This window comes from Setaria italica, chromosome V, assembly GCF_000263155.2.
Source record: "Setaria italica strain Yugu1 chromosome V, Setaria_italica_v2.0, whole genome shotgun sequence".
In the NCBI taxonomy this organism is placed as follows: domain Eukaryota; kingdom Viridiplantae; phylum Streptophyta; class Magnoliopsida; order Poales; family Poaceae; genus Setaria; species Setaria italica.
In genome coordinates this window covers 35,179,799-35,195,082 of record NC_028454.1, presented here as the reverse complement: position 1 = coordinate 35,195,082, position 15,284 = coordinate 35,179,799, and the positions used below count along the sequence as shown (strand labels likewise).

At 44.7% G+C, this 15,284-nt stretch overlaps 2 protein-coding genes across 4 annotated transcripts; one reads left to right on the top strand and one right to left on the bottom strand.

Annotated features, from left to right (window-relative positions):
- The first annotated feature begins 1,740 nt into the window (after positions 1 to 1,740).
- Positions 1,741 to 5,903, top strand: LOC101761779 (probable choline kinase 2). 2 transcript variants are annotated; one of them, XM_004969698.4, is made up of 7 exons: positions 1,741 to 2,376; positions 3,479 to 3,600; positions 3,689 to 3,884; positions 4,305 to 4,422; positions 4,551 to 4,598; positions 5,057 to 5,157; positions 5,241 to 5,903. In XM_004969698.4, the coding sequence occupies exons 1-7, from the start codon at positions 1,951 to 1,953 to the stop codon at positions 5,334 to 5,336; spliced, it is 1,107 nt and encodes a 368-aa protein (XP_004969755.1). In that variant the 5' UTR covers positions 1,741 to 1,950; the 3' UTR covers positions 5,337 to 5,903. The 2 variants fall into 2 exon arrangements, with proteins under 2 accessions (XP_004969755.1, XP_004969754.1); XM_004969697.4 differs by having other exon boundaries at positions 5,054 to 5,157.
- Positions 5,904 to 6,709: 806 nt separating this feature from the next.
- LOC101761386 (type IV inositol polyphosphate 5-phosphatase 3) lies at positions 6,710 to 12,303 on the bottom strand. 2 transcript variants are annotated; one of them, XM_022827030.1, is made up of 10 exons: positions 11,861 to 12,303; positions 11,617 to 11,731; positions 10,569 to 10,625; positions 9,983 to 10,073; positions 9,676 to 9,780; positions 8,680 to 9,484; positions 8,213 to 8,397; positions 7,762 to 7,870; positions 7,541 to 7,683; positions 6,710 to 7,339 (listed from the first exon to the last, which is right to left on the bottom strand). In XM_022827030.1, exons 1-10 carry the CDS (start codon positions 12,017 to 12,019, stop codon positions 7,108 to 7,110), a joined length of 2,001 nt encoding a protein of 666 aa, XP_022682765.1. In that variant the 5' UTR covers positions 12,020 to 12,303; the 3' UTR covers positions 6,710 to 7,107. The 2 variants fall into 2 exon arrangements, with proteins under 2 accessions (XP_022682765.1, XP_012701891.2); XM_012846437.3 differs by lacking the exon at positions 10,569 to 10,625.
- Between the last annotated feature and the right edge of the window lie 2,981 nt (positions 12,304 to 15,284).

The following is a 15,284-nucleotide window of genomic DNA, read 5'->3' as shown; positions in this document are numbered from 1 at the left end:
ATAGTTACTTTTCAAAAAAAAAAACTACTATATAGTCCCTCCATTGAACACAAGAAACACGCGCTGCGCCATCGGATCGGATGGTAAACATTGCAAAGCCTCGGCAGTGTTATCATGTGGGTGAGCAGCCGTAGTGTTATCATTGACAAGCAACACGGAAACGGAACACGTGCTTGCATGGTACTGATAGTTTGACGGTAAAGGCTAGAATTGTCATGTGGTGGTGGCGTAGTGCTAGTGCTCCTAGAGGTATGCATGCGGGTGCGTGATCAAGTGTGCACGAAACACCGAATCAGAGTGAGTGATCGCGTCTTAAGTCTTAACAGCACCGCTACGTCGCTTGCAGTTGCGGCCCCCAAAAGTATGTGACAAAATTCAAACCACGCGTGCGTGCATGGAGTCCTGGTCCACAAGTGGGGTGTACTAAAGTCCCCGGTCAACATCGACCATCCGCTCATTTTAATTTTTTTAATTATACGTGCTATGTATTTTCAGATGGATAAGGTTGCCAAACATGACGTGCCTTTGACGAAGCACGTTTTTTTTCTTTTTTAGTTTCCTTCATTAGAGCCCATATCAAGCTCGGTTAGAGGTATGCATGATCATTGATCAACTCATCCCATATGCACGCAGAAATGCATGTCACGGATATAGTTTATCAAAACGCACGGCTCGGACCAACACCCTTCCCCGTTCTCCTCTCTTTCGCCGTAACCAATTCCGTGTTGCTCGCAGCCGTACTGGATCCCACCGCGTCTGGCCAAAAAGAGCTCGCCACGTTGTCAAGGCGGCCCGCGGAAGGGACGTGTCCGGAAGCTACGCGTGGCCACCGCGGGCCACAGAGTTGGCACAGCCCCCACGCCTACACACGGGATCTGATGCGGTCGATGACCACCGTACAGCTGGACGGTGCTGATTGGGCAGCTTGCCAGTCCGTCCCGTTGTTCCCGTTTTGCGCAATGCACCCTCCTCTTCAGAAATCTGAAATGTCCGTCGCTTTGCGGGGTTTTTGGATTCTGGGTAGAATCCAAGATCGCATGGAATCTGGGATCCATGCGGGTCCTGTGGTAGATAACCTTGGTCTCTAGCGAACTAGTGATTTTCGATAAAGATAAGAAGCATATATACAGATTCAACACGTGCAAACTTAAATTCTTAGTTAAAAGAGCTTTTAATTAAAAAGAGTAATTTTTTTAAGAAAACACAATGTACAGGCAGGCATGCCAGCTCATTCAAGGATTTATCAGCAAAAGTTCAGTCATCAACTCATTGTGGCTAATAGAACTTAGGATCCATGCTATTGCCGGGAAGATATGAGTAACAAATGGTAGATGAACTAGCTACCAATTAGCATAATGCGATCCAATGTAAGTGATAAGTAAACATTGCACGACTTGCATAATGTAGAAAACATATGTAAGAAAACCATAAAAAAATGTGTGTTTCGTTCATATATGACTATGAAGCGAGTGTGTGACCATGCGCTCCTAGAAAAAGGTTTATCACATGCTGTCACGGAAAACAGGAAGTGCCTCCCGCGGTCAAGCTCGAAACTGACCCACAAAACAGAGTAGTATTTTTATGAGACGAACCTTCCCCACGAAGCAATGTTACGGCTAACGCGTTATCTCAACAAGAGGGTGTAGTTCGACCACATCTTCCCAGAATGAAGGGAAGTTGGAGGGTCCATCCGCAAAACCTCGCGCAACCGACTCTATTTATACGCGCCCCCTCCTTGATTCGCGAAGCAGATAGCCATCTTGCCATTCCCCTCCCAAATCATAACACGAGCTCTAATCTCGCTTCACTTTGATCGGGAAAAAAAAATCAATTTAGAATAGCGAAAAAAATTCAGCAAAGAAAGAAGAGAAGAAGAATTTCCATAAGAAATCGCCAAATCCCCCCTTCCTCTTCTTCTCACGCTTCGGAACGTGCGGGAATTTAGCCAGGATGGTGGCGATCGAGAACCAGAGCCAGGTCGCGCGGGCGGTGGCGGCGGCGGAGGTGGCGCCGGTGGCGGGGCCGCGGATCCCCAAGGAGGCGCGGCGGCTACTGCACGAGCTGGCGGCGGCGTGGGCGGACGTGGCGGACTGCCGCGCGCTCCAGGTCGTGCCGCTCAAGGGCGCCATGACCAACGAGGTCTACCAGGTGCGCTGGCTCACCGGGGTCCCCTCCGCGGGCGGCGAGGCGGGGGAGCCCCGCGGGGAGAGGGAGGTCAGGAAGGTGCTCGTGCGGATATACGGCGACGGCGTCGACCTCTTCTTCGACCGCGAGGACGAGGTGCGCACCTTCGAGTGCATGTCCCGCCACGGCCAGGGCCCCCGCCTCCTCGGCCGCTTCCCCAACGGCCGCGTCGAGGAGTTCATCCACGCAAGGGTACCTACCTACTCGATACCGCCTCTTATCAAACTACCTGCTGTTTATAGGACTAGTACTTCAAGCTTCGTTTCCCCTCCTCTGCTCGACTGCTCATCCGCATCCTCATGGAACTCGTAGCTTCCCCCAGTTTTTAGGAATTGTCATGCACCTTTTCCTTTCTTCGGATGACCGATTCTTGTCTCACTTTTCCTTCTTCTATGGGTTCTAATTGAAATTGGTGCTAAATTAGGTCGTGTTTAGTATTAATTTGTCTTCTACGAGATTATTTATTGTTCTCATCTTCTAGTTCACCAGTTGCAGTTTAGAGTTCAGACATGATAAAACTGCCGTTTTTGTTGATACTTTCCAAGATTCTATTGATATGGGGCCTACTATTTAATGCAGCGTGGTTCTCGTTCTTTGAAATTTCTGCCGTGGGAATCTAGCATTCTCTGTATTTGGACCTTTCTTAGGGTTCATGTCTCTATCAGTCAATTAAAAAATGTTTACTCGTGTCATTAGTAAAAGAACTGGCCCATTTTACAACTAACCGGTGTTTATTTCGCACGGCAAATTAGTCCTAGTAGAGCTACTATTTTATCAACTGTATCTATGTTGCTTTGATCATCTCCTGTCCTTGCAACGAACCTGTGGTGCAAAGTCAGCAGCTGATGATGCTGTATAATACATACTTATATTGAATGGATTTGAAAAACGGTTGCCCATATGACCAGAGGAAACGTCTCTCTCAGAAATGCTACAAATTCAAAGCAATTGATTGGACTTGGGACAGATGACAAAGTAAGTTAGGAAGAATTAGCTTTAGGCCTTATGCATGGTCTAACTCCCTCCCTGGAGTCTCTTTAGCGTAAATTATAATGCTCTGCTAGGTACTAGCTAAGAAATTGCACGTCGCTGTAGCACTTTCGAGATTCTTCATTTGCCTTTTTATTTGTGTCGTTCTCATGAAAAGGTGAGTTTCTTATGATGTTTTCTTGGTTTGGTGAGAATTGCAATACTACTAAATTTTCTGCTTAAGTTTTTGGGTGACAAAAGTTATGTTATGGGCCTGTTCAATCTGTTACGTCACTTCAGGTGCTAATACGATTGTTTCTTTCAGACACTGTCAGCTGCTGACCTTCGCGATCCTGAGATTTCAGCTCTTGTTGCTTCCAAACTGAGGGAATTCCACAACCTCGACATGCCTGGTCCCAAATCTGTGCTCATTTGGGACAGACTAAGGTGAGGTCCTTGTGGCTACATAATTAAGCGTCACTTCTAAAATTTTTAAATTTGGAACCAATGTCTGAACCTGCTTACATGAATCTAGGAACTGGCTCAAAACTGCTAAGAACTTATGCTCAACTGATGAAGCCAAAGAATTTCGGTTGGACAGCCTGGAGAGTGAGATTACTGCATTGCAGAACGAAGTTTCAGGTGATTACCACTGGATTGGATTTTGTCACAACGATCTTCAGTACGGCAACATCATGATTGATGAAGAGACCAACATGCTGACCATCATTGTAAGTTTTATGCATCCGCATCCTTCCAATCTTAATTATATTTTTTCTGTACTAGCAATATTCGTTTTGGCATTCTCAATTATTGGTTATGTGCCTATAATGTGAATACAGCTATGAAATGAGAATATCTTGAACATGGGTAGGTAGGAAGACTTCTGTTCTGTTGAAAACACATCTTGCCTTGTTTAAAACAGGAATACCGTATAGGGACCGCCCTTCTCCCTCCCTTTCACGTTTGTTGGTGTGTGTCTTTTGTGTTCCCTCCAACCTGGACATGCTAAGTTGTTACGCCTCTGGCGTCTGCTAAAGACAGTTTTAGTTTTGGAGACTACTACTATGTGAGAGATGCATGCGTGCTGTCCTTACTTTTTTTCCTGCGTACCAACCTTTCATGACAGCCCCCTTCTCTTTTTGTTACAGGATTATGAGTATGCAAGCTTTAACCCAGTTGCATACGACATTGCTAACCATTTCTGTGAGATGGCGGCTGACTATCATTCAGAAAAGCCTCATATCCTGGACTACAACAAATATCCAGGTATTGCATCACTAAGAGAACTGCTGATTCTTGGACTGTTGCTTTTCTTTTGTTCTTTATAAATCAGTTTGCTTAATCTTGGTTCGGTTTTCAGTCTTCATCATGTGCTGTTCTCTTTTACATAACAGATATTGATGAGCAGAAGCGTTTCGTCAAGACCTACCTGAGCATTTCTGGTAAGTATGAGTTCATTGTTCTCATTGATTGTCTGAATTTATTTGCACGATTTTTAGTTGAGCATGTCATTGTGATGCAAATTTACACTCCTGATGCACTTAGAGCCTAGTCTTACATCTAGTCACGGAATACAAGTTTTCAGCACTGTCAAAAACACAATAAGCTATTTGTTTGGCAATTTCAGCATATATGAAACAGGACCATAGAGTGTCTTGCAATTATAGAACACCCAGGGTAAACAAAACGAATCATCCATTTTAAAAGGAAGATGGCACACCACAAATGCTGACCAATTCACCAACTTTCCAGATTCCATATAATGTGATGAAACGTAACGCACCATTCTTTAGATTCAAAGTTGTGGTGTCCTTATTCACCATGAATATTCTCTGCCTATCTGATTGTAATTTCGTAGACCATATCTCCTAAATTCTAATTGCGTGTAACTACTTAGCAGGTGAGGAACCTGATGCGGAAGAGGTGGAGAGCCTGCTCCAAAGCATTGAGAAGTACACGCTAGCCAGTCATCTAGTATGGGGCCTCTGGGGAATAATCTCAGTGAGTTCATGCGTCAGAAACTTCATTTTGTCACTGTAAAACTAAAACCTCCTGTGTTGTTTTCTAACTTCTATCACGTGCAGGATCATGTCAACGACATTGACTTCGACTACAAGGAGTATGCAAGGCAGAGATTTGAGCAGTACTGGCAGAAGAAGCCTGCAAATCTGCAATCTTGACTTCTTGAACATGTGAATAAAACACCCGTGGCCTCAGGGGATCCTTGAGGGCCTATGCTGCGCGCACAAGGTGTGCAATGTCACTGACAAAGAGAGAAGCTGCGAAAGAAAATACTGACAACGACGATGACGGAGAACCCCGTCTTGGGATCAGGGAGCTCTTGTTCTACAACTTGATTGGTTTGGCTTCGGCTTCATGAAGGAAGAAGCTAGGGGTTTTGGTTGCTCGTTTGTACAGTACGAAGGCAAGGCAACGATGATAAAAGCCCCGGGGTTGCGTGCTGTATGTTGTTCAGTTTGGGTAGCACTGCCGTGGGGCGTCGTGCTGTTGCTGTTGTGTGGACGTGGTTCTGTTTCTGTATGCTTGATGCTAATATAGTGGAGATTTTGGCTGAGCTTTGAGGCAATGCGTACTTTGTATAGTGTGTACACAGCTAAAGGTAGAATAATTGTTGGTATGACAGCTAATATGTATTGTGCCATTGTGTGTTGTGTCTTTGAACTAATGAGTTGGATAGTTGCACTATTTCCTATACAAATTTTCAAATATGTTATGGATTATGGTTATGAGTGGCTTTCACTGGATGAGCTATATAGTCACAATAATCCCAGGAATCATGATTTGATCAGTTTCTACATTCTACCAAGTTACTCACACAGTCTGTTCACCAGAGTTTAGATAGTCAGGGAAGGAAGAAAGGATCCCTCCTCAAACCTACTACGCCACACCGGCCCAAGGTCTATTTTCAGCTAACAGCCCAAAAAACAGGGAGCTGGCAGATCTGCACTTCTCGCGCCTCTTCCAATCCCCGCGAGCCATTAACACCGTTCGCCCGATCGTCGTCTCCGGAAAACTCGTACACAGATTCACAGACAGGGCCTCGTAGCGGCGGGGACGGCCGGCGCAAGGCGAGCACTGTGCGGTACGCTGCTGTCGAAGGCGGTTGATTCGAGTGCGTCTCGCGTTTCGCCGGCGTCGACTCGTCGCCCCCACCGACGCCTGCCATTTCCACCGGTTAACCTTCCTAACTCTGCCTCCTACCAGGAAAACATCAATGCAGTACAGCGTTAGATTACCTGAAAGCAATCCCTGGTCGGCTGTTGTTTGTTTTGCATCATTCGATACTTCTGTTTTGCAAACAACAGCCAACAGGATGCTCCAGACCTTGGTAGCCGTTCCGTTCAGACTCAAAAGGAAAACGAGTATCTTAGATGCTCCGGTCGATAGCTTGAAATTGCAAGCACAAGTAGCAATTCAGTGCAAAATGCAGACTAAAGATCTCCATCTACTCCAGTAGAAATGAGTTCAAATCTAAACAACTCCACAATAGCCTGACCAAACAGAGACAAATTAAGCTAAAAGGAACATTTGCTGCACCGAACGTTTTTTTTAAAAAAAAAGAATACAATGGAACTGAAAGTCTGAAACTGCACATTGCCACAATCAGTCAGCCAGGAAACTTAGTGTTCAACATTTTAATTACAGTTAGACTGTTACAGAGGAGATTATTTTTCCACATACGAGGCACACCACACTAAGAGGGGGGAGAGGAAAAGAAAATGGCGAAACACATGACATCTGATTTCGAAATATGGTCAGAGCATGGAGGAAATGTACATGGGACTACCTACTTCCGAGTTCCAATTGCTGGTCTCTGAAAAATAGAGAGGCACTGGCTGGACTGATTAAGCGGTAACGTGTCAATCTTTCCTTGTATACTTGAGAAAAAGCATCAATTTTATTGTGCATGTGTGCAAGGTTACCTTGGACTTAACATAGTCCAAGGTTGTATATTCCAGAAGCACTATCCTCCTCGAATGAGAACTGTTCCTCGACCTCTGCATCGGTGAAGGTAAGAGCTCTCTGCAGCTTTTTTGAAGAGAAAACCTCAACATCTACCATGTACACAGCAGTCACAGGGCGGTGATCTGATAGCCGGAGATCAACTGTCTTATATGACAGTAACCTCATACCCTTACCATGGGAAAGAATTCGGTCACACCTACATAGGTAAAGAGAATTTGCTGTTAGTACATGCCACTACTAACTTGAGATTTATGAACATAACTTCAATTCAGATATTTTCATCAATAAGAGAAGAACATATGGCCAGAGGCGTGTCATGCAAAACCAACAATATGAAATAGTCATTCAAAAAGAAATAGAAAGCGGAGGAACTTATGCACTTTTCAGGCTGGCATACCATGCAGGTGTCCTCCTTCCAGATTTGTGTTCATCACTTATGTACTTGTCTGAGTTAACCTTGTACTTGTACGTTGGAGGAAAGTTGACGACCCCTTCGGTCCACCCTTCAAATAGATGCCCCTTCTTCAGCTCTACTTTCAGCTATCAAAAAAAGAATGGAATGGTGAGCTAGAACTGATAAGAGCAGGGGCATTTTATAGTATGCTGGTGAAAGCTAACCTGATCTTTCCCAAATAATTCATTCCAGTCCTGCTTGGAGATGAGTTCATGTGTCTTCTCGTATGATAAGTTGATCCTATAGTTTAGATCACCTAGCCACACAATCCTTCTGAAGCATTCAAGAAATACCACATCTCAGATTATGATGCAGATTAATGTAATGTAATAGACTAAGACTCCTGTTATGTTTCAGGTTTTACCAAATCAAACTAGCATGAACTAGACTAGTAGACTAAAAGTAGTTTGTTGATTGTGCACAACCCTAGACCATATGCTCTTGCTAGTCCACACTATATCAATTACCCCTTCAATGGAACCAAAAGTTCCATCAGCATCACAATATTCAAGAATTACTGGATCTCATTTCACTCAAAACTATTATTAAATAAGTAGCAGATGAACTGCCAAAACGTAGAGGCAAACTATAACTGATACAAAATCTATTACTTACTCGTGGTCATATATTGTCTTAGGCATGTTGACTCTGGAAACCGGATTAAATACTGTCCTTCGGTGGATTTCTTGAACATCAGCATTCCTTTTTAGTTCATCTCCCTCTTTTTCTCCAGAGGTCAGGTGACAACATATAAAGCAAAAGTGTGTTTGATATACTGACATGCTTACTGATATTGATCCCTGAAGCATGCCAAAATAAGAAGACGTCAGCTCTTTATCAAATATAACATTGGTGTACTACTAAAAAGTAAATGCAAGTGATATGAGACTGGCCAGACTAGAAGACAATGGTTTCGAAAACAAAGGTATTCTACAAAAGAACGCCAGCTACATTAGAATTAGTGAAGACAAATACATACACTTCTCTTAAAAGCATGCATTTGAAACTCAGTTTTGCAGCAGCAGAATTTCTTTAGATGAATAAGAAAGGATTTGAGAGTGATGTCGCTTATAGAAACTTGCCTTATTACCAATGTAGCCCATAGCACCGACCCCCACAGTCGATACTTTTAGACTCTGAATGTGCTTCCGGAGGCTTCTTCGTACCCAGATTGATAGATACACTCCAACCATCTGCTTGCTTATTATCCTTACAAAATATGGTCTTTTCCTTTTAACTGCTGCATAGTCAACGTTTAAATCAGGAACTAGATTATCCTCTGGAAATGGGCCGGAGTCTCCATTTACTGACTTGAAAGACAAGTATGTTCGCAACGCCTTCCCTGAAGGTAATGATTTCGTGCTGTCCGGAAGACACTGAGCCAACATATCCAATGGTGGTTCAGGCCAAATCATTCCAAGCCTCTCTGAGTGACTGAGTGTTCTAGTTAATAGCTTCTGACAGATCTTCTCTTCCAAATTAGATTCTTTAAAACTTAAGTTATGGGATCTATCAAAAGTCTTCATTGAAGGTAGCCTGCTGAACTTTTCATCTTGTAAAGCTGTTTCAGGTTCATCGGCGGAGTGTTCCCACTTGTTACCATGAATGCCATCAACAGAAGCAATCAAATCTTGTTCATTCAACGGATGCACTTCTCCATCACTTTCGCTATCAGACTCACTAATAAGTTCATCTTCCATCACGAAAGCATCATCAGATGGCTTGAACCTTGACGGAGAAGGAGGATCACTATGACATTTATATTTTGGTTTATCTGGGCTAATCTTATTCAAAGTTTCACGAATAATGTTCTCCCACATAGCAATAGGACGGTTGTCTTCAGCACCAAATATATTCCCAGCATTCAGTGGAACAATTTCTTGAAACCTGAAAGACAACGAATCCTCTTATTAAATAAAACAAAAGAAATAGCAGTTATAAATTAGCGAACATCATATAATAATAGCACTTTTTTTATTACATGGGACAAACCATTTGCAGATGAAAGAAGGCATGACAGCAAGATGATTGGTGGCCTTTGTATTAAATAAGATAAGCTGGGAGGTTCAGTTGTTTACCCAAGAACATATATATCAGCTGGCTCCTCCATATCTAACCATTCTTGAATATCCAAGTCATCAGGTGGAACTCTGCCCGCAACATTCCATGTTCCCGTGCATATCCTGAACATCGAGGCACCATCGATGTTGAGGAACAGAGATCAGAGTAAAGTTTTTTTTCATCTTCAGTAGATGATATTTATGGTATGCTTGTGAATTGTGATAGGCAAGATCGATATCTGAGGAACAACTAGTAATCATTCAAGGAACTGAAAATTGTCAAGAAACAGTTGGGTAGATAAAAAAATATTTAAGGAATCCATACCTTAGTTCCCTAACATCAATATACTGAGCACGAAGGGTCTCAGACTTGCGCCTTCTATGAAGCCCGTAGGGAACCGTCCCCAATTGGTTTCCTGCAATATTTTATAGATAGTATCAAACTATCAATGCATTTGAGAGGTATATGTGCCTTCTCAGACAATTTAATCTTTTTAAAAAAATTTAAGGCACCAGTGTGTATGTTTCAAAGGTGCTTTAGAGGTATTTATTGAGAATTAGTAATAGAACAACTAGCAGTATATCTTAGTTTGCCAGCTGCATTACTGTATTCGCCAATCTAACATCTTACGATGTGGTTAACAGTAAGGGGAAAGAAAACCTTTTAAAAAAGAAAATGGAAAGTATGAGTAAATTGTAATTATTTGATAGAACCCCTTCTGTTCTGTGCATGAATTACAAATTATATCTCCTGAAAATAGCTAAACTGGTATGATCATAGACCATATTTTCAAGGGCAGTGATCTTGAACTTCCTCCTATTTGATTGCAAATATTTCATTGAAAATGTTTGCCGCCAGATATAATAATAACTGATATCAGCCATAAGAAAGTTATCAATAGTCTCAGCACCAAATCCATGGTGGCTCCTTTCTTCATCATGTATCTTGCGCTCCCATGCGCACATCTCTGCTCAAGTTCCATTACATGTGCAACTATTAGACAATTATCCTTCACATTGATCAGAATCAACACAAACCTCAGTTGCAAAAAAAGAGAGACAATCTAGCGAAAAGCAGGTTTTCCAAAAAGCAATAAATGTTTTAAAAGATTGAAATCACCGCCAAAAGGTGTAAAGCGTAGTACCATACTCAATGTTTTCCCTTTTCAAAAGTTACCTGCTACCATGTGCTGCAACTGTATTTCGTGCAATCAGATTCAGACCTTCATTTCCTTTTATGTTACTTTTTATAGTTCATTGAAAAAGCCGGAATATGCTGTCTTAGGAACAGAATGGAGATCTTATCGTTTTGCAAATCACAAGGAATAACATTTTATTCTGCTATTTCATTGATTTTGACGTCCATATTTGTTTCATTTCAAGGAAGGGAGAATCTACCAAGGCAAAAAGAAAGCTTAGGAACACAGCACGAGGAACCAAACAACCGTAGAATCGACTCAATATCTCCAATTGCTACGAGTAAATAGTTGAGTCACTTTCCAATTTTTCCTTGGAGTCGACATCCAACTTTGACCTTTCCCCCTAAAAATCAAAATAAACTGGATCCTGCTGCTGGAAGCAATCATGCAGTAACACGGACAAGTAAGCACCAGGCAAAGAGTCATCCTGATTGGCCGGAAGCAAAAGTAGCATTCACCAATTAGACCAGGCCAGTTCTTTTCCAAATACATCATGCGAAATTGCGAAGCAAGATGTAAGAGCATCAGGTAAACTGTAACACCACGTGGGAACAGTGGGAAACAGGATCAAACTCGAAGCATTGTTAAACATTTATCCCATCAACGGCACAGGGAATTTTGATTTGGCTTCTTCATAATGGGAGCATGCTGATTTAGCAGACCGAACTAAGCAAGTAAGCAGCTCATGTGCAAGAAAGAGAAGTGAAGGATCAAGGACTGGGAGGGGAGGCCTGGAGGTGGAGGTGGGTGGATCACTGACCTTCGTACTCGACCTCGCTGTCGGTGTCGTCGGTGGTGTCGCCCTCGTCGGCGCTGAAGTCGGACTCCGGGGACCTGATGTTGAGCCACTTCCGCAGCACCGTTCTGGGCCAGAGCTGCAGCGGCGCCGCCGCGTGTCCAGACAGCACAGCCACGTCAGCACCGCTCGAAGCACGAGCAGAACAACGAAGAGAAAGAACAGACACTGTTCCGATGCAGGAAATCAAGAAGCTTCTCTCTCTCACCTGCTTCTGCTTCCTCCCCTTGCGCCGCATCCGGTGGGCGCCGGGGTGGGCGGCCGCCACGGCCTCCCCCTCCTCTATGCCGGCGAGGGGATGCAATGGGCGAGCCGCCGCCGCCGGCGCGCGCGCCCGCGCGGACGACGAGGGGTGTGGCGCGGCCATCCGCGATGCAGCCTACGCAGTGCTGGCTTGGGCTTGGCGGTTGCAGGTTTCTTCTTCGCGTAGCTTCAGCAACTGAAGAAGAGATGCAGCAACGCCACGAGCCACGGCGTAGAAACGGCGGCTGCAGGTTGCAGGCTGTAGTAGACTGTGTTCCCCTGCGCCCCTTTCCTGTTGGAATAAAAACGGGAGGAGGCGAGCGACGCCGCGCTATTATTGGCTCGGCTGACGGGCTAATGAGCTCCTGTTGGGGGGAGAGAGACTGTGACTGACGGACGACGCCGACCCGAGCTGCACTGCTCACCGCCGGGCGAGGGGGAGATAATAAAGGGGAGCGGCTGGTGGTAGATCACGGTCGCCACCCGCGGTCTCCGACGTGGCGCCACGTGGCGCAGGTCCGGGCTCCACTCCACCACAGGCCTGCACGCCCGGCCAACCATCTGCCGCGTCCGTGCCCCGCCGCGCGTGGGAGTGGCTGCAGCCTGCATCTAGCTGGGCCGTACCACTACCACCGGCGAGAGAGACTCTCCCGCGTTCTACGTGCCTGCCCGTGCCGACCGCGTAGCGCACCCACTTGCCCGGAGTCGCCGTCGCACGGTTCGTACCCTTACCCCACCCACCTGCGTGCAGTAGCCCTCGCCGCTGTACGAGTACAGCTCGACGCGCCGCGGGGTCAGGGCGTAGCAGTCAGCAGTCCGGGACGAAGCTGCTCGCTCGGTTCGCGTCGCGGCGGCGGCGGCGGCGGCCGGTAGCTCTCCGACCGCGTCGCCCTTGTGTACTGTCTGTAATCCACGGGCGATTGGCTGGCTCCGATCCGACGGGTTTGTTTGCCGACAAGGCGGGGCGGGGCCCCGGCCGTGTACTTTCCGGGTCGCTCGTCCCTGGACCGTGGATCGGTCCTCACCTCACCCTGGCGGTTGCTACCAAGCCAAAGCCGTTCCAATCCGGAGAGGTCGTAGCCGTGGACTGGCAAGCACAGCATCTAGCAATCTAGCTGGATACATCATGCATGCATGGTCCAGCACGCCGGTTGCCAAGTTTCTTCGTCGGGTAGTAGGAGCAAAGCAACTAGCGGGCGAGTACGCACGCAGAATTTCGCCTCGATTTGTGGCTGTCTCGCCGCCTGTAGCTTGACAACGAGCCCCAATTTTCTTTATCCAGAAGGAGAAAAAGGACAGCAAGCCTGAATTTGAGCGAGACAAACTGCAGGAGAATGCAGGTAGGCTGAAAAGCTTAGGGCATAACGATAGATGTTGCTTGTTCGGATCGGACACGTCAAGCTGCAGTGTTTTCACGCAGGCTCGTTGAGCGTGCGGTGCCATCACAGCTGCCACTAAAATTTAGTACCTGTCACATCAGATGTTTAGATACTAATTAGAAATATTAAATATAGACTAATTACAAAACTAATTGTATAGATGGAGTCTAATTCGCGAGACGAATCTATTAAACCTAATTAGTCCATGATTTCACAATGTGGTGCTACAGTGACCATTTGTTAATGACGGATTACTTAGGCTCAATAGATTTGTCTCGCGAATTAGCACAGGGTTTCGCAAATTAGTTTTATAATTAGCTCATATTTATTCCTCCTAATTAGCATCTGAATATTTAATGTGACACTGCTAAAGTTTAGCCTCTAGTATCAAACACCCGTGACGAACTTTTCCTCTTTTGCCCTTTCTTTCCTCAGCCTCCCCGGCATTTTCTGTTCACTGCACCCACATTTCTCGAGCGCTGACGCGCTGTTGTGTTGCCGCTTGTGGTGTTTCGTCGCTTTACGTGCGATTTCAGCAAGCCCAAAAAGAACTGGGGCCTCGGTTGATACTGTTAATACTCCGTCACGCTGAACTTGTGTTTCATGACTTATACTCCCTCCGTTCCAAATTTTCCAAATTGAATGACTTTTTTAAATTTATAGATATTATTATACACCTAGACATACATTATATCTTTATGCATAATAATATTTGTGAAATTGAAAAAACTAAAACGACGAGGAAGGAGGTAATAACTTTGGCCGCTTTACTCGACGTGTGTAAAAAAGCTTCTGCGTTATCTGCTCCGTAAAGTGGCAGAATCCTCTGGAAGGTCGTAAACAACAGCCTGCCAACCAATTGCAAGGGCTAGTCTACCAAGATTGACCTGTAAAAGGATCAACAACCATAGTATTATCAATCATCTTAGTGAAACTCCGATGGTTTTTTTTAGAGAGGGAACAGAGTTTTGCTGTTCAACAGCAAGTCGCTATAGCTGTGGCTATGATTGACATTGTACTAATAAGGCGGTTGATTGCAATGTATGGTTTCTAGATTCTTCCGTAGGCTCATGCTATTTTATGCTAAACATTCTTTTATCTCCTTTGTTCGCATTAGGTGTACTTTGACTACTTTCGGGGACGCAATACACCGGTAGCGTGCAGTTCGGTGGGGAGTTAGGAAACTTTATGGATGGCACTAAGATCAGTGAGATGTGCTGAGATTTTTTTAATCTAGCTGAAATTGTCCTCCTAGACTCCAAGTCAAATGTGACAAATCCAATTCAACCGAAGGGGGAGCAAAATACATTAAAAAATTTCGGAGAGCACTATACATTTGCTTGCGAAATTATATTGTTGAGAAACAGTGTGGTGGCTGACAACGGTCATATGGTTTTCTTGTAGCAAATGGACAGTGTGTTCATCATTCTCACCCAAAAAAAGATATTTTATTTCAATTTTGTTGTATATATGGGCCGAGGAGAATATGTGTTTCGTTCAGTCTCGTGATTTGACATATACATTGTTTTCCACAAAACACAACCTGGTCAGACTGAGACAATGGGATCCTACTAAGGCCGTGTTTAGTTGGGGAATTTGGGAGGTGCAAAATTACTGTTACAGCACTGTAGCACACTGTAGCGTTTCGTTTGTATTTGTGAATTATTGTCCAAATATTGACTAATTAGGCTCAAAAGATTCGTCTCGCAAAGTACAACAAAACTGTGCAATTAGTTTTTAATTTCATCTACATTTAGTACTCCATGCATGTACCGCAAGTTTGATGTGATGGGGAATCTTCTTTTTGCATAGTGTCAAAGTTGGGAGTTGGGAGTAACTAAACATGGCCTAAATCTGCTGACAGGAGAAGGAACCTGTCGACGTGGCGCCTCTCCAGCTCGCCTCCTTTTTTTTTGAAACGAAACAATCGGACAGGCCATGTTCTCTTGTACTAGGGGCCCTATAAAAATGATTCCTTGCGGTTCATGCAGCCAAATCTGCTCCCTTTTC